The sequence below is a fragment of the Nannospalax galili genome, unplaced genomic scaffold (genome assembly GCF_000622305.1).
Source record: "Nannospalax galili isolate Female #2095 unplaced genomic scaffold, S.galili_v1.0 scaffold724, whole genome shotgun sequence".
Taxonomy (NCBI): domain Eukaryota; kingdom Metazoa; phylum Chordata; class Mammalia; order Rodentia; family Spalacidae; genus Nannospalax; species Nannospalax galili.
The window spans coordinates 159,121-183,784 of record NW_008350617.1 but is presented as its reverse complement, the minus strand read 5'-3'; the positions used below and the strand labels follow the sequence as shown (position 1 = coordinate 183,784).

At 44.7% G+C, this 24,664-nt stretch overlaps 2 protein-coding genes across 3 annotated transcripts in view; one reads left to right on the top strand and one right to left on the bottom strand.

Annotated features, from left to right (window-relative positions):
* Acss2 (acyl-CoA synthetase short chain family member 2) overlaps positions 1 to 12,352 on the top strand; it is a 47,474-nt gene extending 35,122 nt beyond the window's left edge. The window contains exons 8-18 of the mRNA XM_008847877.3: positions 4,856 to 4,993; positions 5,995 to 6,165; positions 6,456 to 6,589; positions 6,783 to 6,915; positions 6,997 to 7,053; positions 7,223 to 7,303; positions 8,743 to 8,851; positions 10,242 to 10,310; positions 10,651 to 10,827; positions 11,351 to 11,425; positions 11,549 to 12,352. Of these exons, the coding sequence (XP_008846099.1) occupies positions 4,856 to 4,993; positions 5,995 to 6,165; positions 6,456 to 6,589; positions 6,783 to 6,915; positions 6,997 to 7,053; positions 7,223 to 7,303; positions 8,743 to 8,851; positions 10,242 to 10,310; positions 10,651 to 10,827; positions 11,351 to 11,425; positions 11,549 to 11,676 (1,272 nt within the window). The 3' untranslated portion in view covers positions 11,677 to 12,352. The remainder of the gene's footprint in view (positions 1 to 4,855; positions 4,994 to 5,994; positions 6,166 to 6,455; positions 6,590 to 6,782; positions 6,916 to 6,996; positions 7,054 to 7,222; positions 7,304 to 8,742; positions 8,852 to 10,241; positions 10,311 to 10,650; positions 10,828 to 11,350; positions 11,426 to 11,548) is intronic.
* Positions 12,353 to 12,748: 396 nt separating this feature from the next.
* Positions 12,749 to 24,664, bottom strand: part of Gss (glutathione synthetase) — a 32,810-nt gene continuing 20,894 nt past the window's right edge. For both annotated transcript variants that reach the window (XM_008847873.3, XM_008847874.3), the window contains exons 7-13: positions 22,882 to 22,962; positions 22,661 to 22,738; positions 21,384 to 21,450; positions 17,106 to 17,300; positions 16,571 to 16,652; positions 14,301 to 14,490; positions 12,749 to 13,276 (exon numbers count right to left, since the gene is read on the bottom strand). In XM_008847873.3, coding sequence (XP_008846095.1) covers positions 13,153 to 13,276; positions 14,301 to 14,490; positions 16,571 to 16,652; positions 17,106 to 17,300; positions 21,384 to 21,450; positions 22,661 to 22,738; positions 22,882 to 22,962 — 817 coding nt within the window. In that variant the 3' untranslated portion in view covers positions 12,749 to 13,152. The remainder of the gene's footprint in view (positions 13,277 to 14,300; positions 14,491 to 16,570; positions 16,653 to 17,105; positions 17,301 to 21,383; positions 21,451 to 22,660; positions 22,739 to 22,881; positions 22,963 to 24,664) is intronic.

Below are 24,664 nucleotides of genomic sequence, written 5' to 3'. Positions count from 1 at the left end.
GAGTGCTCACCCTTCCCTCTCCTTTATCTTTGGACCCTGCTCATCAGGCTTTCCATTCCATGGGCTCTTAACAGGGTAAGCTGAAGGAGAAATCCAAGCGCACCCAACCCCAGGTATCCACTTCTACATTGCCCCGGTACTGCTTCATTGTGTGCTTGTCTGTATGTTCATCCGCTTTGTTCGCCCAGTGAGGTGGTGGCCAGACCTAACCCTATGCCCTTTGTTCCTGGGCCCCTTGACAACTTGGTCACTCAAGGATTATAAAATTTCATGTCTGTTTCTGTCTCTGTCAACTAGCATATAGCAAGGATCTCAGAGTTAGCAACGACATCCGGGTTCACTCCTGCATCGTAGATTTTTTGTGGGAGAAGGGACCATACACTGTCAGAAAGCATATACTGTGCATTTAGCTGGGGCAGAGCCAGGAAAGATGGGAGGAGCAGGTGGAGGAGGAACAGACCTAGCAGAGCCAGATCTTAGGATTTCACCATCAGGTTGGGAAGTTAGACACGTATTGCAAAAGGGAAAATAAGTTTTGTATGGGATCGCAAAGAAGAAATGATACCTCAATACATGGATGTACAGTTCTGGAATTTATAAACCACACATGACTCTGATGTAATTAAGTGCTAAATTCAACAAAAGTCACACTGTCAATGATTCTAAAAATGAAAATACATTAGTTGGTGCTCAAAGCAGAATAGTATGGAACAGTGGGCCTGGAGTCCAGAGGCTAGTTTTTAGTGTTATATGTCACTTCTCTCTGGACTTCACTTTTTTTAGGACCAGTAATACAGAGATGAAATATGCATAAAAGACAATGATTTCCCTTCTTAAAATAAAGCACGAAGCCCACCATACTACAAGCTTTATTATCTTCACTGGTTACCTTACTCTGTCTGCTATGACTAACTTCTCTGCTGTCATTAGTATATAGAGACAGACCTGATTCTTAGGAAACTTTGTTTTCCTTGTAAAACTTAGTTGAGAACCCAAGTCTTTCTTTTGAAAGAGGTGACAAACTTGGTATCTTAGAATACAGGTCCTGGAATCTGACTACGTGGGTTCAAATCCTGGCCCTGTCACCTCTTATAATGTAAGTTTGGGCAATTATTTAAGGTCTCTTGCTTCAGTTTCTTCCTCTGTAAGATTAAGATAGCTGTATTGCCGGGCGTGGTGGCACACACCTGTAGTACCAGCACTTGGGAGGCAGAGGCAGGCAGATCTCTGTGAGTTCAAGGCCAGCCTGGTCTACATAGTGAGTTCCAGGACAGCTGGGGCTACAGGGAGACCCTGTCTCAAAAAGACCAAAAAAAAAAAAAAAAAAAAAAGATAACTATGTCTATCTTATAGGGTTTTGTCAATATATGTATAGTGCTTGGGATGTTGTAACTACTCAGTAAATGTTACGTGTTATTGTTATCCTAAAACAGGAGAGAAACTGGCCTTTCTAAAAGAGAGAACAGGAAAAAACAAAACCAAACAACACAGCAATAACACTTCTTGTAATTCTGCCTCAAGCAGCAAACTCCTGGGTTTTTATTTCTTGGAGCTGAAAATAAAATCAGTTACCAAAATCTCAAAGAGCATAAAATTAGGCTTACAAAGTCCAGGTTTGTTGGTCTGAAAACTGCAGTAAAAGCTGGAGAAACCTTGGCATGACTCCAAACCCTTCATTGTTATGCAACCTTCAAAGGAGGTCCTGGAACAGTTTTCAAGTACCTTCCCCAACAGTATCACCTATGAGCTCCTTTTTCCTCTTACATACCTGGTAATCCCTAAGACTGTTCTGGTCCCAAGGACAAGGTCCAACTCTTTAAAATTTTTATTTGAGAAAATTCTTATCTTTTCCTCTTTCAACCATGGACCTCATAGGTACACATGTAGTTCACAGCCAATGTTTGCTTCACTAACAGCTCATGCTGCTTCCTGGACCCCACAGCAGCTTCACAGCTGGAGTACCACACCTTCTCCACTCCCTATACATACATAACCCCACAAAGGAACAATATTTTAAGATTATAAGAACTCTCTCATTGTTAAACCACAAATAACTATGTCTTACCCTACGACAATTCACAGTACTATAGGCAAGCATTATTCATATAAACAATATTGACATAATTCCATTTAAATGCATTAATGCCCTCAGCTCAAGCAATCATTTGGTAAGAAAAAAGTATCCATGTGCCAGGCATGGTGGCACATGCCTTTAAGCACAGCACTTAGGAGGCAGAGGCAGATGGATCTCTGTGAGTTCGAGGCCAGCCTCATCTACATAGCAAGTTCCAGGCCAGCTGGGGCTACAGGGAGACCCTGTCTCAAAAAGACACCCCCCCCAAAAAAGTGTACACAGGACCATGTACACATAAACTCATATAGACCTTACACTAGCAAAATGAGATGCCCTAAAAAATAGGATATTTATGCTTTCTGGCTGAAATAGCTTGTCCCTCTTTTTTCTTTTCTTTCTTTCTTTTTCTTTTAAAGACAGGATCTCTATGTAACTGTGGCTGGCTGGAACTTACTATGTAGACCAGGCTGGCCTCAAACTCTCAGAGCTCCACCTGCCTCTGCATCCCAAGTGCTGAGATTAAAGACGTGTGCCACCACACTTTCCTCTCTCTTTTTTCTTTTTCTTTTTTTTTTTTGGTCTTATTGAGACAGGGTCTCCCTGTAGCCCCAGCTGTCCTGGAACTCATTATGTAGACCATGCTGGCCTCAAACTCACAGACATCTGCCTGCCTCTCCCTCCCAAGTGCTGGGACTACAGGCGCATACCACCATGCTCGGCTGAAGAGTCATTTTCTAATTTATCAAGGTATATGGCTAACACTTTGGGAGTTTTGGTTGTTATTTTGTTTTATTTTGTCTTTTTTTGTTGTTGTTTTGGGGTTGTCTTTGTTGTTATTTTTGAGGCAGAGTTTCTGTAGCCCCAGCTGGCCTGGAACTTGCTATATAGATCAGGCTAGCCTCAATCTCACAGAGATCCTCCTGCCTTTCCTTCCCCAATGCTAGGATTAAAAGCGTGAGCCACCATGCCCAGCTACATTTTGGGATTTTTTTAAAACAAATACGCACAGGTAGGGTGGCACACGTCTTTAGTCCCAGCACTCAGGAGGCAGAGGCAGGGCAGATCTCTGTGAGTTCAAGGCTAACCTGATCTACATAGCTAATTCCAGGCCAGCTGGGGCTACAGGGAGATCCTGTCTCAAAAAGACCAAAACAAACAAACAAACAAAAGCCAAATATGCACACAATAAATAACCATATATCTTTGTAATAGAGAAGGGAATTTTTCTAACACTGCCATATCTACTTGTCACTTGGAGTCATTGAACATTCAAGAATTTAAAGAAAGCACAGGTAATGGCACTTGTAATCCCAGCACTTGGGAGGCAGAGGCTGGAGGATTACAGATGGAAGCAAGCCTGAGACCTTGTCTCAAAAGGAAATGAAAAGAACTGAATGACTAGGAAAGGGTGTTGAGATAGCTACAGCAAACCCCAAACATTTCTCATCATCAAGCTCTTCATTTTTTTCCCGGCAGTCATTGAACTTTCCCAGTAGTCACTGAACACCTAACTTTTATGATATTCATAGTCACTCTACCACCAACAATCCAAGGCTTGAAGTTATTAGATAATATCTTTCGGTTTTGACATTCATAAAATCCTATGAGGCCATTAGGGTAAAGGTGATGATCCTTGTTTTAGGAATGAGTGACCTGAGGCACAGTGACTTCTCAAGGTCATATAGCTAGGAAGAGGCAGAACTGAGATTAAACTGCAGAGCAATTTGGGAGTAAATTCAGGGAAGCCAGCTTCACACAGCAGAGGATAGACTGGAAAAACGTGTTTTCCAAGAGAGAATGTCACCAGGAAAACAAAATATTTTCAGGGGAGAGTCAGAGACACTTCAGGATGGCAGATGCAGAAATCATTCTCAAAGGCAATCTGGGATAGTAGAGCATCTCTTTCCTAGGAAGCATTCACTTCCATGTTTCTCCACCAACTTGAAGCAAAGCTTATTGCTGAATAGCACCTGTCTCAAGTTGCTGGGGGCAGCCCCATTGGTACCAGTGCAGTAAAGACAGTAGAGAACCTCGCTTCACAACTAGATGGGATCTAAGCACATAGGGAAAAAAAATACCTGAACTAAAATCTGTTGATATTGCTACTAACAGGGTCAAGTGCCCACCTCACCTGTAGGTAGTGACTAATTCTGCTTTTCTGAACTGTGTGGTATCCACATCCCTGCTGATGTATTACTAGTCCTGTAGTACATATGTGTGCATGCAGGCTGTGTGTGCATAGTTGTTCATCCAACAAAAAAAGTCTTTTGAGCATTAAATATATTACTAGGTGCTAGGGCTATAGGGAAAAAGAAAATAAATTACAGATATGCCACTACCCTCCTAAGGATCACTGTCTAGTTAGGGGAGATGATAAAACAAAATAACTGAAAATATTAGTTGTGTGGAAAAGAAATCAGCTTTTGTGATGAATAATAACAATGGGTAATCTGTTGAAGATACTGTTGAAGGCAAGTCTTTCTAAGAAGGTAGTATTTCAGCTCAGTATTGAAGGATGGGAAGGAACAAGTCAATGGCCCTTCTCAGACTAAGGCCAGGTGTGGGGAGTTCTGGGATAGAGGTAGAGCAAGGATGGAGGGTTCTGGGAATACCCAAGAAGCCTATTCTCTCTGCTCGCTCTGCCCTTGAAGGACCCTCCTTCCTTTCCTGTATCCTCATATGCCAGCCTCTCACCCCTCCAGGTACCAGGTAGGGGTGTCTCCTGCCCCTATCTTGAACTATTCACAGTTCTGCCCTACATATTCCTGTCTTCCTCTTCAGATCTCCTGGAATGAAGGGGTTGACTTGTGGTGGCATGAGCTCATGCAAGAGGCAGGGGATGAGTGTGAGCCTGAGTGGTGTGATGCCGAGGATCCGCTCTTCATCCTGTATACCAGTGGCTCAACAGGCAAACCCAAGGCAAGTATGTATGTGTGTGTGTGTGTGTGTGTGTGTGTGTGTGTGTGTCTATTGCATATGAGTGAGAAGTGAATTTCTGTGGAAACATAGAATGGTAGGAATTTCATTCTACCCTGAGTTTCAGAAATATCATATTACTTTTTCTAAATAAAATTGAAACATAAATCCTCATTCATTGGATGGTGAAGCCTAGGGTGAGACAGGTGGGGAGGGGGATTTCATGGTACCCAGAAAAGGGAGAAAGGATCAGTACATGTGGCTGCTGTGGATGCTCCAATCCCTACATAGTTTATATGAGGGAAAGCTGTCCTGTCAGTTCAAGACTAAGGACGGGCACATGGACCCTTCTTGAGCTTGTAAGGCCATCGCTCTTAAGGTTCATTTCCTTCTTCATGGTAAATTCCAGTTAGAGCATAGTGGAAGTCAGAAACACTTAAGAAATGATGACTCTTCTCTTGACTGGAAAGACTCGAAAGCTTTGTCACTCTACCTTCTGTCCACCCTGTCCCTAAGTTCTCTCCATAGTCTTTGAAATATCCCTTAATGGGCCTTTGCATTTGATCTGAACCAAAAACTCAAGAAGTGACTGCCCAATGGGTTTCAGACATGCAATTCTGGCCTCTGGCCTCTCTTTTCTAGGGATGGGGGAGGGACAGAGTAAACAAAAATATCCCCCCCCCCCTCTCACACACATACACACACAACTGTCTAATTAAGCATATGAGCACAAATATACAACAAAAACTATTAGATGGAATATACTAGGAATGTTCGTGTATATGTGAGAGATAGATGGTTCAGAAATACAGTCTGAGAGTGTATGTGTACATATGCTTGGGTAGCATCAGGTTGTGACGAAGATGATAGACACTATCAAAGGGTATTGGCAGGGACAGAATCCTTAAGAGTTTTGCTCCAGCTCTGCAACAAATGCAGGCTCCATTTGTTGGTCAGTGGAGGTGGACACAAAGCCCCAACCTGAGGCCTCATTCTTTCCACAGGGTGTGGTGCACACGATTGGGGGCTACATGCTCTATGTGGCTACAACCTTCAAGTACGTGTTTGACTTCCACCCAGAAGATGTGTTCTGGTGCACAGCAGACATTGGCTGGATCACTGGTCATTCCTATGTCACCTATGGGCCACTGGCAAATGGTGCCACCAGTGTTTTGGTGAGATGGGAGCTGGGACAAGATTCTCATGGGTGACAGTGACTACCTCCCAAAGCTGCTTAGTCTAAATGAAAGGAAACATATACAATAACCTGCTTCCTAGAGAAAGGAATCCTAGGGGTGGGGTGGGGTTGTGTGTACTGTGTATATCCTAAGTTTCTTGGCTTATCTCATCAGGGAGTGAAGATATGGTTGGTCAGAAAGGGCAAATACCGAATCTGAGGGAATGGTAGGGGAATAGAAGGACTATTAGGAAGGGCCAAGAATAACTTACTTTCATTGGGGGTCAGTTTGAGGGGATCCCCACATACCCAGATGTGAGCCGCTTTTGGAGCATTGTGGAAAAATACAAGGTGACCAAGTTCTACACAGCACCCACAGCAATCCGTATGCTGATGAAGTTTGGAGATGAACCTGTCACCAAGTGAGACCCCACCCCATCTGCTGCCCCATGGGTACCCTTCAGAGCTAGGTGCTGCCCTTTGCCCTTTGTGAAGTTTCTTTCTGTTGTCCCAAATTCCTGACCCGGAATAGGGGAGGAGGTAAAGGAAGAGCCAAGGCATGTGTATCTTGGCTCCCAGTGGCACTCAACTTTCCTTCCTTCCATTCTGCCCAAGGCATAGCCGGGCATCCTTGCAGGTACTAGGCACAGTGGGTGAACCCATCAACCCTGAAGCCTGGCTGTGGTACCACCGGGTGGTAGGTGCCCAGCGCTGCCCCATCGTAGATACCTTCTGGCAAACAGAGACAGTAAGTGAGGGGCTCAGAAGGCTGAATCTTAGGGACAGTGTGAGAAGACTGAGTCAGACCACTGATCTCTGACTTCCATAGGGTGGCCACATGCTGACCCCTCTCCCTGGTGCCACATCCATGAAACCTGGTTCTGCTGTGAGTGATGCACCCCTGCTTGGCAGGGAAAGGGTTTGGGGCTTTTGGCCTATTAGAGAGTAGGGTACTAAACTGAGAGGTATGAGGAATTTGGGGCTTTGACTCCTGGGAAATTGAGTCAGAGTTGCCTCATTCCTTTTCTGGGATTATGTCTCTCATTTGCTTTCAGTCCTTCCCATTCTTTGGCGTAGTTCCTGCAATCCTGAATGAGTCTGGGGAAGAGCTGGAAGGTGAAGCTGAAGGTTATCTGGTGAGGATCTGACCCTTGGGGATCTTTGAGAAAGGAAAAGGGTCCACTAAGGATACTTTGCTTTAGGGCTTATAACCTAATCTTTCCTGGAAGCTACTAAAGACCTAATACAGATGGGGATTTGTCCTGTGCTGAAAGACAACAGCGGAAATCCTAAATTCTTTGCATCTTTACTTTTAGGCACACAAAGCTCTTAAGGGCCTTAACATTAAAAATATTTATTTATCTTTATTTTATATGTATGAGTGTTTTGCTTGCATGTATGTAAGGGTGCCACATGTGTACAAACCTGCAAAGGCCAGAAGAGGGCATTGGATTCCCTGGAACTGGAGTTATGGACAGTTGGTAGCCATCATGTGGGTGCTGGGAACTGAACCCAGGTCTTTGGAAGAGCAGCCAGTGTTCTTAACCACTGAGCCATCTCTTCAAAGCTCCTTAAAGGCCTTTTAAAAAATCTGTTTGTTTAAAGATCCCTAACAGTACTTTTTTGGAGTTGGGAAGACTTAGTCCCAATTCTTCCTTTGACAAACATTCTATAGAAAAGGAGTCTTTGGGGTTGGGGATTTAGCTCAGTGGTAGAGCACTTGCCTAGCAAGCACAAGGCCCTGTTCAGTCCTCAGCTCCAGAAAACAAACAAACAAACACACAAACAAACAAATGAACAACAACAACCACAAAAAACAAGGCAACTAGAAAGGAGTCTTTATAACATAGTGGACAATCATGTAAGCTCTGGCATCAGCCTGCCTGTTCAGATCCTGGCTCTACTTCTGTGACCTCAGAGAAAAGGGATTGCCTATTACCCAGCAATGTGATCACTGTACATTTTGTACTCTCAGTAAATGTTAATGGTTGCAGTTTTTGTGATAGTGCCTATCAGATCCCATCCCGTTTCACTTTTCCAAGATCAAGTTGGTAACAAGAGACAGGACTTGAATCCAAGCTTTCTTATCAGTCTAGAATTCTGTGCAGTCATCAGTCTGCTAACATTGAACACTGCTGATTGGAAATTGCATATTTACTCATGTAGGTCTCACTTTTTTTTAAATGACTGTCTTCATTTGGACATGGTTTCCTGAGGAATTATCCAAAAGAAACACAAATTTTCTAGAAGTTTATTACTAATAGAACACCATGCTAGGAAGTTTACATTATATTAATTTAATCCTTATAATAATGTTAGAAGTTAGAAATTATTTTCTTTGACTTACAGATGAGGGTCCTGAAGTTCAAAGAAATTAAGTTACCTACCTGAGGACACATAGCTATGGCAGAATTGGGATTCTAAGCCAGGATCATCCGTCTCCAAAGCCTATATACTTTGCCCTACTTCTCAGGAATGGCATTTAGGATATTTTCCCTGAGGGCTATCAATGCTGGCTGTCTTCTTCCTGTAACAGCCTAGCAGACGAGATCACTGTACCTTTTGTACTCCCCAGGTGTTCAAGCAGCCCTGGCCAGGGATCATGCGCACAGTTTATGGGAACCACACACGCTTTGAGACCACCTACTTTAAGAAGTTCCCTGGCTACTATGTGACAGGAGATGGTGAGCCTTGGGTGTCCTACCCCCACACCTCTAAGACACTCACCTTCCTTCACTAAGTTCTATCCCCAGCACCACATAAGATCAGATGTGGTGGCACATACTATAATCGGGAGGAAGAGGCACAAAAATGAGAAATTCAAAGTCATTTCTGGTTACATAATGAACTTGAGGGCAGCCTGTGCTACATGAGACACTGTCTCAAAAAAATTAAAAATAGAACAGAAGACCTTTACTAGTTTTAAGCAGAGAAGCAGTAAGAACAAATTTACTGCCAGACCTCATGGAATCTGTAATCCCAGCTATTTGGGAGGCTGAGGCAGAAGAAACACAAACTCAAGGCCAGCCTGGGCAAATTAGCAAGATCCTGTATCTAAAACTAAAAGTTAAAAAGGGAGGGAGAACTGATAGAGTACTTGCATGAAACTCTGAATGTGATCCTCCAACCCCACATTAAACTGGGAAGGGTGTAATCATAGCATTTGGGAGGCAGCAAGGCCAATGTCGACTATATAGTGAGTTCAAGTTCAGCCTGTGCTACATGAGACCCTGTCTCTAAAAAGAGATACAGCTTAGTAGTAGAATGCTTACCTAGCATGCTTCAAGTCCTAGGTTCAAACCTGTTGTTCTCTCTCTCTCTCTCTCTCTCTCTCTCTCTCTCTCTCTCTCTCTCACACATCTCTCTCTCTCTCACACACACACACACACAGAGAGAGAGAGAGAGAAAGAGGGGGGAGGGAGGGAAGGAGGAAGGAGGCAGGGAACTAATTACTACTTGGAAAATAATTTTGAATGCTCTAGAAGATATACTTGAGATGGGCATATTACTTACTTATTGCCATAGAACCACCATCCAAATTGGCAGCTTCAAACAATACATTCCAATAGTTTCTGAGAATCAGGATCTGAGTGTCTCAGCTGGGCAGTTCTTGGTCAGTGTCTCATGCAGCTAAGCTGTCAGTAGGGGCTATAGCTGTTGAAAGGTTTGACTCAGCCTGACAGTCCACTTCCATGCTCACTACGTGGCTTTAAGCAGGAATCTTCAGTTCCATAGGTTAGTCATGTATCAGCTGGCCACCCCTAGAGCGACTGATCTGGGGGAATACAACTAGAGAAAGCTTAGTGTCTCCAAAAAGCTAATCTCAGAAGTAACATCCCATCATTTCTGCCAAATTCTGTTGATCACTACCCTATACAGTAAGAAAGAAGACTGTGCAGGCCTATAAACTCCAGGAGATGGAGACCAGTGGGGCCATCCTGAAGGTTGGCTGCCACAGTGAACAAAAGTGGAAGACTTATTAAAGATGGCTACGGGCTGCTGTAGTAGGTGTAGTTTCCTAGTATAAATTACGTATCCTGCTGCAGGGCATTTACTGTTGGATTTCCTTCCTAGGCTGCCGGCGGGACCAGGATGGCTATTACTGGATCACTGGCAGGATTGATGACATGCTCAATGTATCTGGTGAGGGTCCTGGATTCCCTCTCATTTCATTATCTTTTTTTTTCCTGGCAACTCCCAGACAAAACCTTCCAAGAGAGCCAGGACTATCCTATGGTCAGACCATGTGTGGAGTATGGCATTCAGACCTGGGCCCAGGTTTTGGAGGAAGGGCGAAGCACAACAGAATATGCCAATAAGAGGGGACCTAGAGTGAAGGCATAGCTGGAGGCATGCCATATGAGGAATGAATGAAAGCCTTCCCCCATGGCCCAGACCAGGTCTGCCCTGTGGGTACAGATGGAGCAAGAGCTTGGGGCAAGGGCTGAAATCTCTCATGATGCATTTCCTTTCTCTTGACAAGGGCATCTTCTGAGTACAGCAGAGGTGGAATCAGCACTTGTGGAACATGAGGCTGTTGCAGAGGCAGCTGTGGTGGGCCACCCTCATCCTGTAAAAGGCGAATGCCTCTACTGCTTTGTCACCCTGTGTGATGGCCACACCTTCAGCCCTACTCTCACTGAGGAACTCAAGAAGCACAGTGAGGAGCCTCCCTGAGCAGAACTGAAGGGCAGGGCTGTAGCAAGCTACAAATTCCAGGGGTCTTATGGGTTGACTAGCTTCTTCTCACCGACTAGTCTTCCCTCTAGGATAATAATAGTCAACAGTTTTAGAAAACTTTCTGTGTGTCACCACTGGGTTCTCAGTGCTTATCCCATTTAATTCCGATAATTACCTCGGTGAAATAGATCCTGTTGTTTTACTAGTTCTAAAGATAAAGAAACTTCAGGTGCAGAGAATTTAAACTGCTTGCCCAAGACTATACTGTTATAAGGTGGGATTTAAACCCTAATAGGCTGATTCTAGAAACAGAGTTCTATGAACATGATCAAAATATAAAAAGGTAGAGAGTCACTGTATTAAGAGAAGGGTGGGGAGAGGAATGGTGAACCTGGGAATGGCTCTAGGTAGGGTTTTGAAGAAACAGCTGGGGAAACAATGTCATGGCTTTGGGGAGTCTGGCTAAAGATGCAAAGAAATGCTTGAAAATCTGTTGGTTACAGTTAGAGAAAAGATTGGCCCCATTGCTACTCCAGACTACATCCAGAATGCACCAGGCTTGCCTAAAACCCGCTCAGGTATGTTCAGGAGGCCTGTGGGAATTGGGATGGGCTGAGGCCCATTGGTGGCAGGCGTGTGGATGAAATGGCTGGGAAGGGTTAGTGCTGCTACCAAGTAATCAGAGGTGTGTGGTTCACCAGGGAAAATCATGAGGCGAGTGCTCCGGAAAATTGCTCAGAATGACCATGACATGGGGGACACATCTACAGTGGCTGACCCATCAGTCATCAATCATCTCTTCAGCCACCGCTGCCTGACCACTCAGTGAACAAGACTGTCCATTGTCCAGGATTTTCACCTGCTTGGTTCTCCAAATTTCTGCCCACCTGTCCAGGAGTGTGAAGGGCCAGGGCAGGCCAACACTGACTCGAGAAGAGTTTCCTGTGACTGCCAAGCAGAAGGCACAAAGCCCAAGTCAACCTCAGATTGGTATGCTCCTAGACTGCAAAGAGCTCTCTCTCCAAGCCAGAACAGAGACCTGAAGACCATGTCTTCAACCCAAGTTAGCTGTTCAAAGAACAAGTGGGCCTAGACTGGAGCAGGGTAGTAACTCTCGAATCCTGTCAGCTCTCAGGAAGCACCAGGTCTTAACTTGGGCCTGCACTAGCCTTAGAAATGGCAGTTTGTGAGTCTAGGGAGAATTATTTTTAAAACTACTTTGTTGATTCTGTTGAGTCTGAATTCTCTGCCAGACGGCAGCATTGTCTACCGGTTTGCTTCAGGGACTATGCATGTGGGTTCCAAAGGATTTTCACATCCGCTTCACTGAAGGAAATAAGATATGCTCTGTTCCCAGAGCCAGGGGAGTTTACCTTCCTTGTCCTGCCCCCATGTCCCATGAACAGAACCCTGCCTATGAGACACTCTGAAATGAGTATCTTTTCTTGTACTAGTTGTGATCAGGACCCATGGTTGTAGGAATAAAGTCTATGACCTCAAGAAGATGCTGACTGGTTTTACTGGGTATCTTCTAGGCTGTGTGTTCATGAGCTGCTCTGATGTGTATGGCAGATGGGAAGGAGCATGGTATTCCCAAGACTACCTCAGAGCCTTTTGTTTGGGCAGAACTAGGCAAGACTTTACTCGTAGGTCCTCTGACAAGCCAAGCAGAGTGACCAGATCCAGTTCACAACTGTGATATCCCATCAGGGTTTCCCTCCCACCTCAGACCCTGGGACCCTCTCTCTTCCCTATGATCCTTTGGAGCATTAGCAGGTGACTAATAATTAGAACTTCAGGATCTCATCCATGGGGTCTGAGACTAGGGATCCTGAATACAACCCTCTCCCCATATCCAACTTAAGTGGGCAGACCTCCTCCCCTCAGTGCACAAAGCAATGAATTATTGAATCAGCATTGTTTTATTTAAGGCAGAGCTGGGGGCAAGTCTATGTCCTTCCACCCCCTTCCTTCTATCACTCAGTCCTACCCCTAGTCAGGCACTGGAACCTGCTGGAAAGGCTAATGAGAATGGAGGTATGCAGAGTTTATGGGCCTTTACCTCAGAGCAGCTTCCCACACTCTAAAGATGTGTCCTCTCTTCTAAGGGAAACACAGCTTTTCTGGTCCTCAGATGGAGAGCTGAGGGAGGGTATGCAGGGATTTCCCTTCCCTGAACATCCTGAACGTCTCTGGTAGAGACAAGTTCTCCTACAGCAGGAACGGGGCAGCCCCCCAGGAGGGCTAGGAGAGGAATGACAAGTACAGGGGATAGAGCGTCTTCAGTGGAGTCCAGGCTGTGCTCTCACACAGGGTATGGGTTGTCCAGGACTGCCACTCCTGCTGCCACGCCTCCATCTGCGTGTTCAATGGCTTTGGTTCGAAGCAGATGCCCCACGTGCTTGTTCATCACGAGCGTCTTTCCCTGTCTGTAGAAATAGGGTCAGGAGGCACACATTAGGAAACTTAGGACTTTTCCTGGTTCCAGCTGAGTGGGGGATAGGTAAGTGACTACATCTAAGAAATGTAGGACTTTAGAGACAGATTTTGATTTGCATGCTAAGCTCCCTAATCTGCCTCAACATCAACTTCCTTCATTTAAAATTGGCATACCTCTTATAAGATGGTCATAGGATTAAATAAAACAAATCTCTTAGCATGATTCACACTCACATTTTATGTCCTGAACTATAAATTCCCTTTACCTCTCAAGGTGGATGTGGTGGTGTTGGATTAAATAAAACAAATCTCTTAGCATGATTCACACTCACATTTTATGTCCTGAACTATAAACTCCCTTTACCTCTCAAGGTGGATGTGGTGGAGTTGGGAGTAGGGGTGGGGGAAGTGGCAGGCAAAGACACTAAGTGGTTAGAGAGGCAGTACAGAGGGAAGGCTCTGGGGGTGGGGGGCACACTAGCACCTGGTGTCTCGACCTTGCCCTGATCTTGAAGTGTTTTGCAGAAGTGACATGAAGGCCTTGTTCTTTTCAAATTCCCAAGTCCTCTCTTCCTGATTCTTAGTATTCAAATCCAATCCCAGGGGCTATTCAGCATTTCAAAGCCCTTCATTACCCTCTAGTTGACCAATCACTTTTCTCTGGAATCCTTTTGAATTTTAGAGTTGGATCCAAACTTTCTTACTCCACAGTCTCCTCCTATTCCTGCGTATCAGACCTCATCTTCTCAACCCTCTTGTACTACATGTAATTTCCTTTATCGTTGTAAAGAAGCTGGGCTTCACTTGTTAGCCCTAGAGGTGGGCAGGTCTTAGGTCCTTGGCCTCACTTAACAATTAAAAACAAAACAAAACAAAAACACAGATAATAAAGCTAAGGATCGGCAGCACTGAGACTAAAGCCCAGACTCATGGCTGTCCAGGGTTCCTTCGAGGCCTTCTTGGCTGGCACTCTTGCAGGGAAGTAGTGGAAGGAGCTCCTCCCCACCAGCTCACCTGACATAGACCCCAAAGATACCCAGCTCTGAGATGCACTGGACTACTTGGGCAGGGCTTCCAGCCCGTAGCAGACAATTCCCAAAAGGCTCAGGTTCAATCTTCTCCATGAGGATGTAGGAGGCCCTCTCCTCGGTGTCCTTCAGCTGCTCCAGAGCTTGTACCATTTCCTCCCCGTACAGGTTGTTACCTGCAACAAAAATGGCCAGTCACTCTGGACCCGGAGCAATATGCTTCTGAGAAGGAAAGATTGCCTTGACAGAAAAGCCGCTACACACACCTGCCACCACATTTTCCCGCTTGATTCGCCCCTAGCTGTCTATGGATGTTTCTCCTCAGCTATCATTACTAGTTCCTTATCTTCTTAAATGTTGGGGTTCTCTGGGGCTGGAGAGATGGCTCAGTCCTTAAAGTGCTTGCTGTGCATGCATCTAGGGCTGAGAAGTGGGGGACAGAGATAAGTGGATCCCCAGAGCTTGCTGGCCAGGCAATCTAGCCAAGTGGTGAGTTCCAGGTTCAATGAGAAACCCTGTTTCAACATCATGATGATGGTGATGACGATAATGATGTGGAGGGCAACAGAGGAACAGCCTGACATCAATCTCTGGCATCTACATGTATGCAGACAGGCACATGTACCCACAAAGGCACAAACACACAAACATATATATACTACACACATATACATAAAGATGTTGGGGTTCTCCAGGAATTGGTTCTCTACCCTGCTCTCTCCATCATGTGTCTTCTGTCAGGGAGATAACTTCTATTCCTGAGGCTTAATCAATAACCTCTAAGTTGAGTCCCAAATCTTTAACTCAAGCTCTCTTCTCTAGACATGACATACCCCATAGCCCCCCCCCCAAAAAAAACTCAGCATGTGCTAACAGAAGTCTATTTCTGCCTGAACTTGCTTTTCCTGAACCTTTCTACTTCTAGCCAGATGAAAGGCATCCCTGAGTCCTATTTAACTCCTCTCTCCCCATGACCTATATCACTAACTCTCCAGTCTATGATCCACATTGTCAGTAACTTGGGACTCTATTGGTCTTTGAACAATAAATAGTACAAGCCTCCTTCCACGGTCTCTGTCAACAATATCTCCCCTCAGTCTTAATGGCTAAAATACTAAGATTTCGTCACTGCTAACCGCTTGGATCCTGAATAGATTGTGTGTTCCTTCCCTAATTACAACTCTAAGGGCTTCCTACTCTTATGATAAAATACAATTTTGTAAAATGTTTGTGTATATGTGTACCTGTCTATGTTGAGTATGCTCACCTATGTATGAGCATGTGGAGGAAAGAGGTCAACATCAGAGTCCGTCCTCTATTGCTCTTCACTTTATTTTAAAATGTTATTTATTTCCTTACTTATTTGAGACAGGGTCTCACTATGTAGCTCTGGTTGGCCTGCAATTCACTATGTAGAACAGGCCGGCCTGGAACTCATAGAGCTCTGTCTGCCTTGGCTGGGATTAAAGGCATGTGCCACCACACCTGGCCTTCAACCTTATTTTTTTGAGACAGGGTCTCTAACTGAACCTGGAGATCACTGTTTTGGCTAGACTGGCTGGCCAGCCAGCCCCCATGATCCACATATCTGCCCCTGCAGCATTAGGGTTCCAGATGCATGCCACCATGTCTGACTTTTATGTGGGTACTTATTGACTGAGGCAACTCCCAGGCCTCAAGTCCCTGAAGTATTTTCAGTGCCCTTTATAATGAGGTCTCAAACAATCATCCAGCCCAAATTCCTGCTTCCTATTTCCAACTCCATCCTCAGCAGTTTCTCATTAACGTCTACATAGTCCATACTTTTATGGCTTACTGCCTTTGCTTAAATGGCCTTCAGTTTAGAATGTTCTTCCCCCTTTTCTCTCTGGGAAACTCCCACCTATCCCTTAAGACTCATATGAAAAACCCTGTCTGTGAAGCAGATATGATCCCTGCCCCCAGGGAATTTCAAAGTAAATAGGAAGATGACCATGTATTCCTTAAATTTACTAGAATGCCCCACCCTGTTTCCCTATCATCTTCCCATAGGAACCACAGAATAAACTTGTCCAAATTCTCCAGTGCTGTTCTTCAGATCCCCTTGTACTCCATAGCACTTGGTCCCAGGGTGCTGGAGCTATGCTCTGTGCTGGGATTGTTGCTTTCTCTTGTACCACCAAGCCTAGTACTGTGACCACATCAAGTGCCAGTAAGCACTGGCAACAACCTTGTAACCCTTTTTACTGAGCAGTTCTGCAGAGGAGATCTACCTACCTCCACCCTCTCTCTGGGGCTTCAGCACAAAGCGGCTAGGGGCAGCAAGGGCCTCAGCAATGGCCTGGTCACCTTCTTCACCCTGAGAGGAGGCATAAAGTAGTCACTAGCATTCAAGCCAAAGAGACAGCTGAGGTCCTTACTGGTCATGCAGAATAGCATCCGGGGGAGAACAGAAAGGGGAACAGCTATAAATTCCTTTAGGCTAGACACTTTGGTCTAGATGGGACCTTTAACTCCCTTGCAGCACTAAATATAGGATTAACAGACTTTTCAGGGCTCTGCAGCAAAGACCCTGGAAAGTGGGTAGAGATATTCTTTAATTCTTCCTATTTGCCTTAGTCACTTTCCCTGGTTTCTATCCCTATCACCATCATTGCTGAGGGCGTTTATAATAGATTCTAGCCCCGAGGGGTTCTCCAGAGCATTAGGGACAGAGTGCCAACTACAATACCAGCTGTACCCTCCCCAACACTTTTGGGTCCAGGTCTCTGCTATGTAGGCCTATGGCAGGAGAGATAGGCTACCTACATACCATGTCCAGTGAATAGAGGCCAGCAAAGGTGGCACGCAGGTGAGCCACAGCCTCAGGCTGGCCAGGGAGCAGCACCTCCAGCAGGCCCACCCTGCTCAGTTCCTGCTGCACCTTCTTAGTCCCAGCCAGCTGGGTGGCAATATCTGGGCACTTGACAGCACATGACCTCTCCATCAGTAGGCGTGCTTCCCAGTTCTGCAGAGACAAGAAGATGAAAGGAATTCTACTTTATTTCACTTTGGATGACCTTTTCTGAGCAGGTGCCAGATACTGTGCTTTTAAATCTTCAAACTGATTATCATTTCAACATCCTTGAGAGGCAGGTCTGACCTCTTGATCTCCAGGATTCCGGACTTTAGGGAGCTACAAGCTAGCACACATGTCTATAATTAAAGGGAAAATGACTAAGGAGGAAAATTTATCTGAGTGTTGGGAAATTTCTCCTTATTTTTTGAGGCAAAGTCTCCTTACAGAGCCTAGACTGAGCTGGGATTTGCAATCTTCCCGCTCCAGCTTCCTGAGTGCAGGGATTATAAGCACGTGCCACTATACCTGGCTGGATGAGGTTAGAAGGGCATGGGACATTTGTTTATCAGCTTAGGTTTTCATTGTACTCCAGATAAAATCCAACACTCAAAATTCTGCTTAATCATATAATCTTTTGCCTTTTATCAAATAAAATCCAAATTTGTTACCATGATGCCCACCCCATATACACAGTAACTCCTGACTCTACATTCTAGCATACAGGCCTGTAAATACTCAAATTTCCCCGCTTCTTTGGGGCCTTTTTATTTACTGTTTTTCCTCTGCCTGAAAGTCTCTTCCTTTTGGCTTTTTCCCATGGATGGCTAGATCTTTCTTATCCTTGAGTCTTGTTTCAGTCGCCTTTACCCAGAGAACCCTTCCCTAACTGTTCTATTTAATGTGGCCTTCCCTGTACTGCAGCATCTTTTCATCCTGTTCTTTCAGTCAAAGCAGTTACCCCTCAATTTTCAAGCTGGCTGTGGTGTTACACACTTGTAATTCTAACACTTCAATGGTTAAAGTAGGAGGATCTCAAGCTCAAAGCCTGTCCTAGCTACAACAGTGAGTTCCAGGCCATCCTGGGCTATAGGGTGAGAATCTGTCTCAATAAACATAACAAGGGCTGGGGAGATGGCTCAGCAGTTAAGAGCACTGGCTGCTCTGGCAAAGGACCTCAGTTTGGTTCCCAGCACCCACATGGTAGCTAACAGCCATCAATAACTTCAGTTCCAGGGGATCCAATGCCTTCTTCTGGTCTCCACAGGCATTGCACACATGTGATGCATTTACATACATGTAGGTAAGACACTCATAGACATCAAAATAAAATAAACAATAAAACTCCAAAATCATTTGTCTACTTTTCTTTCTGATAGTCATCTCCCTGACCAGACTGTGCTCCCTAGAAGAACCAGCTCCTTGGTGTCTGCCTTGTGCTCTGCTATAGCCCCACAGAAATGCAGCTCTGGGCACTTCATGGATACTCAGAAAATATTTGTTATTGTTGCTCTGTATAGTGAAGTTTGAGTAATGGCCTAACAATAATCAGTCTGACAGGTAAGACCGAGTGAAGACTGGGTCCTCAGGCAAGCAGAAGAATATAAACAAAGGCTTGCAGGTGGCTAATCACAGGATGAACAATCTGTTATGTTAGGAGCTTGGACTACAAAAAGCAAGGAAATCTTAGAAGTTCATGCCACCCAGCTCTAATCCCCATTCTCAGGCCCCAGGGAGAAAGTTGTCCTTGTTCAGATCACAGCAACCTGCCCATACCTAGATCAAGGCTAAGGCCCAAGAGGCACAACCTGTCCCTACCCAGTGCTGTCCAGTGCAGTATCTTTGCCTGATCTTCACCAACAATCCCAGTCATCTAACTACTGGTCTGGTGTTCCAGGCAAAGTCACAGATGCCCAGAACACAAGATAAGCCTGAAGAAACACCCATATGTCTGTCAGAAGCAGAGAAAGCAAAACTTTAACACAAGAACACTTGCCCAGGGGGCTGGAGAGATAGCTCAGCAGTTAAGAGCACTGGCTGCTCTTCCAGAGGATCTGGGTTCAGTTCCCAGCATCCATATAGCAGCTAACAATCCTCTGTAACTCCAGTTCCAAGGACCTGACCTTGGCCTCTACAGCCTTGCACAACATGGGTGCACTTACATACATTCAGGCAATATACTCAGATATAAAAAGAAAAATTTAAAAATGAGCACTTGCTCAGAATCATCCAGCAAGTCACTAAGCCCTGGAGATCTGCATGTTCTAAATGCAGGTGAGTTCCTCAGTTCATTTCATTATATCCACCACTTTCTTGGTTAGTTCATCCTCTCCTCTTTCAGTCTACTTCGACCTGTTTCTCCATCTCCCTGTTCTGAATTTTAGATCTATTTTCTTAGGAGACAATTTCTTCTCTAGTCAGCAAGTTTCTAACACTTCTCACCCTAAAGACAAAAGCACTTTGCTTACAGCTGTCACTTCCATACAGAGCTCAGCCCCAAAGAACCCTAAATGAACTGCAAATCCAGAAGGAGGTCCCTTTATTTTCAAGAAACAGACCCAGAAAGGTGGGAAAGAGTTACTCCTCATGGTCAAGCAGAGGCAAAGTGAGTCTCATGACTCCCAGCTCACTGCCCAGGGTATTTCCTAGCTTATCTCCTTCTTTTTTTTTTGTCTTTTTTGAGACAGGGTCTCCCAGTAGCCCCAGGCTGTCCTTGAACTCACAGAGATCCGCCTGCCTCAGCCTCCTGAGTGCTGGGATTAAAGGCGTACGCCACCACGCCCAGCCACTTATCTCCTTCTTTATCCCAAGTGAAAGCAAGGCTTTGAAGCCTTTCCATGGCATAGATGGTAACAGCAGGAGACAAGAATAGCATGCCAGGAATATACTAGCCTGCTACTCAGAAAGCCTCAGAAATTCCTATAGGAGTTTAGACAAGCCTGTACATGTTCCAAACCTTGGTTTCCCCATCTGTATAATGGGAATAATTATAAGTCTCACATGGTGGTTGTAAGAGTTAAATAAAATGATGTGGAAAGAAATTCTGAAACTACATGGTAAGAGAGCAAGTTGAGGTGGCATCACCAGGGCTGCGTGAGCATAAAGAGCAAAACTTTCTGACTCAGATAAAGCAGAGATAAAGAAGACATGGCCAGTGAAGCCCAGCACGTAGGAGACTGCTATGAGTTTGAGGCTAGCCTAGGCTACATAGGGAGTTTCAAGGCAGTCTGGGCTCCAGAGTGAGACCCATAGAAAAAGCCACAAACAAACATCCAAACAACAAAAAAACCAGGAAAGGGAAGGAAAAAAAAAGGGGGGGAGACAGGGAGGGAAGAGGGAGAAAAAGAAGGAAGAAAGGGAAGGATAAAGGGAAGGAGGGAGGGACGGGAAGAAGAAGGGAAGGAAGGAAAGAAGAAAGGAAAGTAAAAAGAAAGAAGGAAGGAAAGAAAGGAAGAAAATTTTTGATCAGTGGTGTGCTAGGGCTGGCTAACATCAGCTCGTGGGGGCTGGCTGTATATGCATCTGTTTCCAGTTTTTTGTTCAGATATTAAATCGGGTAGCTCAAAATTACACACTTTGGAGGGCTGGAAAGATGGCTCAGTGGTTCCCAGCAACCAGTTTGGATGGTTCACAACTGCCTGTAACTCCAGCTCCTAGGGAATCCGATGTTTCTGGTTTCTGAGGGCACTTGCACTCACATACACATTCACACACAAAGACACACACATAATTATACACATACACACATACACATAATTAAAAATACATATTTAAAGAATTACACTGCCAGGCGTGGTGATGCACGCCTGTAGTCCCAGCACTTGGGAGGTAGAGACAGGCAGATCTCTCTGAGTTCAAGGCCAGCCTGGTCTACATAGTGAGTTCCAGGACAGCTGGGGCTACAGGGAGACCCTGCTTCAAAAAGACCCCCCCCGCAAAAAAATTACACTATGGAAATCAACAAATGCTATAAATTGAGGCTCTTTTTAGAAATATTTGCCAGCATAGCTCTGGAAAATGTGTGGATGGCTAAAACACTACGATGGACTCCTGAGGATTCAGATCCTAAAAGCCAGTGTAGAGTGAGAGGTAACAGAAAGCCTGCAGGAGGAAAAGAGTTTCCAGCAGGACGTCATCCCCTGAGGAAGAAGTAAAGCTAGACTCAGAAGAAGCCCAGTTGTGACGCCTAAGCTGGTTTCTGTGGGGCTCTGAGAGTCTCTAGAGGCAGAGAATGGTCTAATAGAAAATACCAACCTGTGGATTATACTGACTTGGCATGTAGCCATCCCGGAAGTAAACCACAGCAACTTCCTGGCCTTCCCTGGAACATAAGAGGAAAGGGCCTTCTGAGTAAAGTTGTAACTGGTGTGTTTCAGGGGCTCTGTCTATTTCAGGGTACATCAAAACGTATTTGACAGTCCATAGGGGAACCTGGGACAGGGGTTCACTGGAATCAGAGAAAGTAGAAATCACACTTCTACTACTATAGTATTTCTATTAAAAACACAGGTGCACAGCACACAATGTTTTAGAATATTCTGGATCTAGAGTCATTTTAAGAAAGCAATGGGGAAAGAAGAGCATACATATATTAAAAAACAAGTGAGTGCCAAATTACCAAGTGAAAGAATCATATCACCAAGCTTAGCAAAACAGAACTGCATTTCCACTGCTTAAAGGAGCTGAAACCAGATGAAGAGTTCTTAAAGTGGTGATGAAGGTGTTCAAAAGTCTGAGTCTAACGAAGATAATTTCTCTTTCCTTTGACCCATTTGATATTATCTAGTTTATCTAGAAAGTAAACTAGCTACTTTGTTATGGTAATAGCAAATTTTGAAATTTCATAAATGGGATTGCAAAATTCTGTGGAGGTTCTTAAGCTTTCTGTTTGTTCATTTGTGTTTTGAGATAGAGCCTTAGGTAGTTCAGACTGACTTTACCTTGATTCACTATGCACCAGAGAATGATCCCTGATCCTCCTGCTTCCACCACATGCTATGTATTATAGGCATGTGTCACTATACCTGGCTAGGTTCTTAACTGTAACAGTGACAAAGATCCAGATTTAACTATGTAAGCTGCAATGCCACCCAAATATGTAGAACTAAGGCACTGTATGATGGTCCAGAGAGAGAAGGATAGAGCCTAGATTAGAAGACAAATCCGGTATTCAGCTCAGAAAACAACAATCAAAATAAGCCTGCCTCCCTGACTGCCCAGCCCAAACTGCTCATGCCTGTCTGGACCAGCCATGAAGAAGGGCAAAAACTTTTGAGACCTCAGAGGCATATGCAAACCAAGATTATCTTTAAGGATGATGTTCTCATCCAGAAGACCAACAGCTCTGATACATCCCTTTAGAAGCAGAGCTTGGCTAGTCGACTCCAAAATTTCCTAGATGAGTTATTTCAGAAATCAGGAGAGAAGAAAACAAGTCATCACATTCCCCAGAAGAAAAGCTCATTTAGTAAAAGAGGGTGTCAGGAGAGTTTCATAATGCAGCCGTCTAGTGGGTCCTTGGGGATGCTTACATAAACAGCCTTCGGTTCTGGTCTAGAGACCCCCTTTCAGAGACATCTTCGAATCTTCGCCGAATTACATGGATGTTCCTGGGAAAGATGAAGGAAAATCAAAGGTAATGGATGCTGTTTTGAATGGCCCACCCTCTGGTACCACGCCTGAGATAGCGCCTTAGGTAGCCCTATCAAGGTCAGTCTGGGATACCTAAGGCTCTATCTCTTCCTTTACTTACCTGTCCAGGAGCTCATTCTCTATGGCACGCTGGTCGAATATGTTCCTTTCCTTCTCTTGAGCAATCAATAGCACCACAGCACTGAGAAAGAGCACAGGTGACCAGAGGCTGCTATGCCCCCCACTTCCCTTCAGGAATGAGAAGAACACAGCTTCCCAGTAGGGCCTAGTGATATAGAGCTGTAATTCCTACACTATGGGTAGTAAAATACTTGACGTGCAAGCATGAAAACTTGAGTTTTCATAAGAGAACAGCTTCCTGTAAAAGCAGATGTTACCTCAAATTGAAAAGCTCACTTAGTAAAGGGCAACAACACATTTTCTGAAAATGAGCAATTTGGGGGAAAAAAATGGAAGTATCTCTGACCATTCTCTAGCGGTAAATGAACTATCATAATGATGTCAATTTTCTGAACAAATTAAAATTTCTATTTAAAAACCATCTAAAAAAACCAAAAGGGTTTCCGCCCCACCCTTAAGATAGGTGTTGTAGCACACTTCTATAATCCTAGCATGCAAGAGGTAAAGGCAGGAGGATCATCAGCAGTTCAAGACCGGCCTGGGCTACGTGAGACCCCGTCTCAACAAAACAAAAACAAAACCTAACAGGGATTAAAAATCTATCTGGAAGAGGAAACACTGAGGAATATTTTATAAATGAACAGAACTGGAGGTCAGGTGCTAAGGACTCTGCTATCAGATTGTAAAAGATAAAATACAAGAGGACAGTTCTTAAATGAAAAGAACAAGAACCAAATGGAAGCTTACAGAGCCAACTACAAACAAGCATCATCTCTAGAGACCACTCAACATCTCTGTGATGTCCACAGGGCCGTATTTGTCTCATAGTGTTAATAGAATCACTAAGGCTTACTGGGCCTGTTCCTCTGTTTATCCACAAGTTTCTTAAAGAAGCAGGGACTTGAAGACTCAGAAAAAAGTTTATGCCAGAGAACTGTCAGCTGCCAGTTAAGATATTTTCAGTATTAAATATAGACCTGCCCTTCCCCCACACCCCCACCAGACTCATAAGGCCAATGTTTTCAGTACCAGACTCCCTCTCTGCTTATAGCTGTATTGTTCTGTGCCTGGGGCATCTTGCTACTTTGGCCTAGGGTGCTAAGTATTTCTAAACTCCTGTCCTTGACTTCTTATCTATCTTGTTTTGCCCAACCTTAGCTGAGTCTCTGAATCTAAACTTGGTTCGCCTGCCCAAATACTCTCCCAGCCTGCTTGAAGTCTGAAGAGGTCAGACATGACATTTAAGAAGAGTCTTCACTTTGATCTGGAACCTGGAAGACAAAGCAGAAGTGGTGTTCTCCAAAGGCCACCTTGCCCTGAGAGGCCTGAAGGCCAAAGGCCTTGCTCTTCATTTTGTACCCAGAACTATTCTGTTCATGGGTAGGCGTGAGGGTGGGGGGCACCTGGTGCAGGTAGAGGAAGAAGGCTAGAGGCTGGAGGCAAATGGAGTTGCATGCTCTTGTGGGAGCCAGGCCCAGAATCACATTCTGTCTCCCACCAGCTGCAGTTCTTAGCAGTCTGTGTTAGGGTTCCAAATAGCAGTTCCCTCCCTCCCCAACAGGGACCTCACCTTGACCTTTGAAGTCAAGGGAAACAAACTCTGCTGAGAAGCAGCCTGTCTTTCCTCTGACCTCCAAAGATAAGCAGATTCTACCTGATAACCAGAGATTTTAGAAGCTGTTTTTCTCTCATCTTAAGAGGGAAAAAGTAAACACTTCCACACCCTAAACCTACCTGCTTCCCCCTCCCTGATTCCACACCCT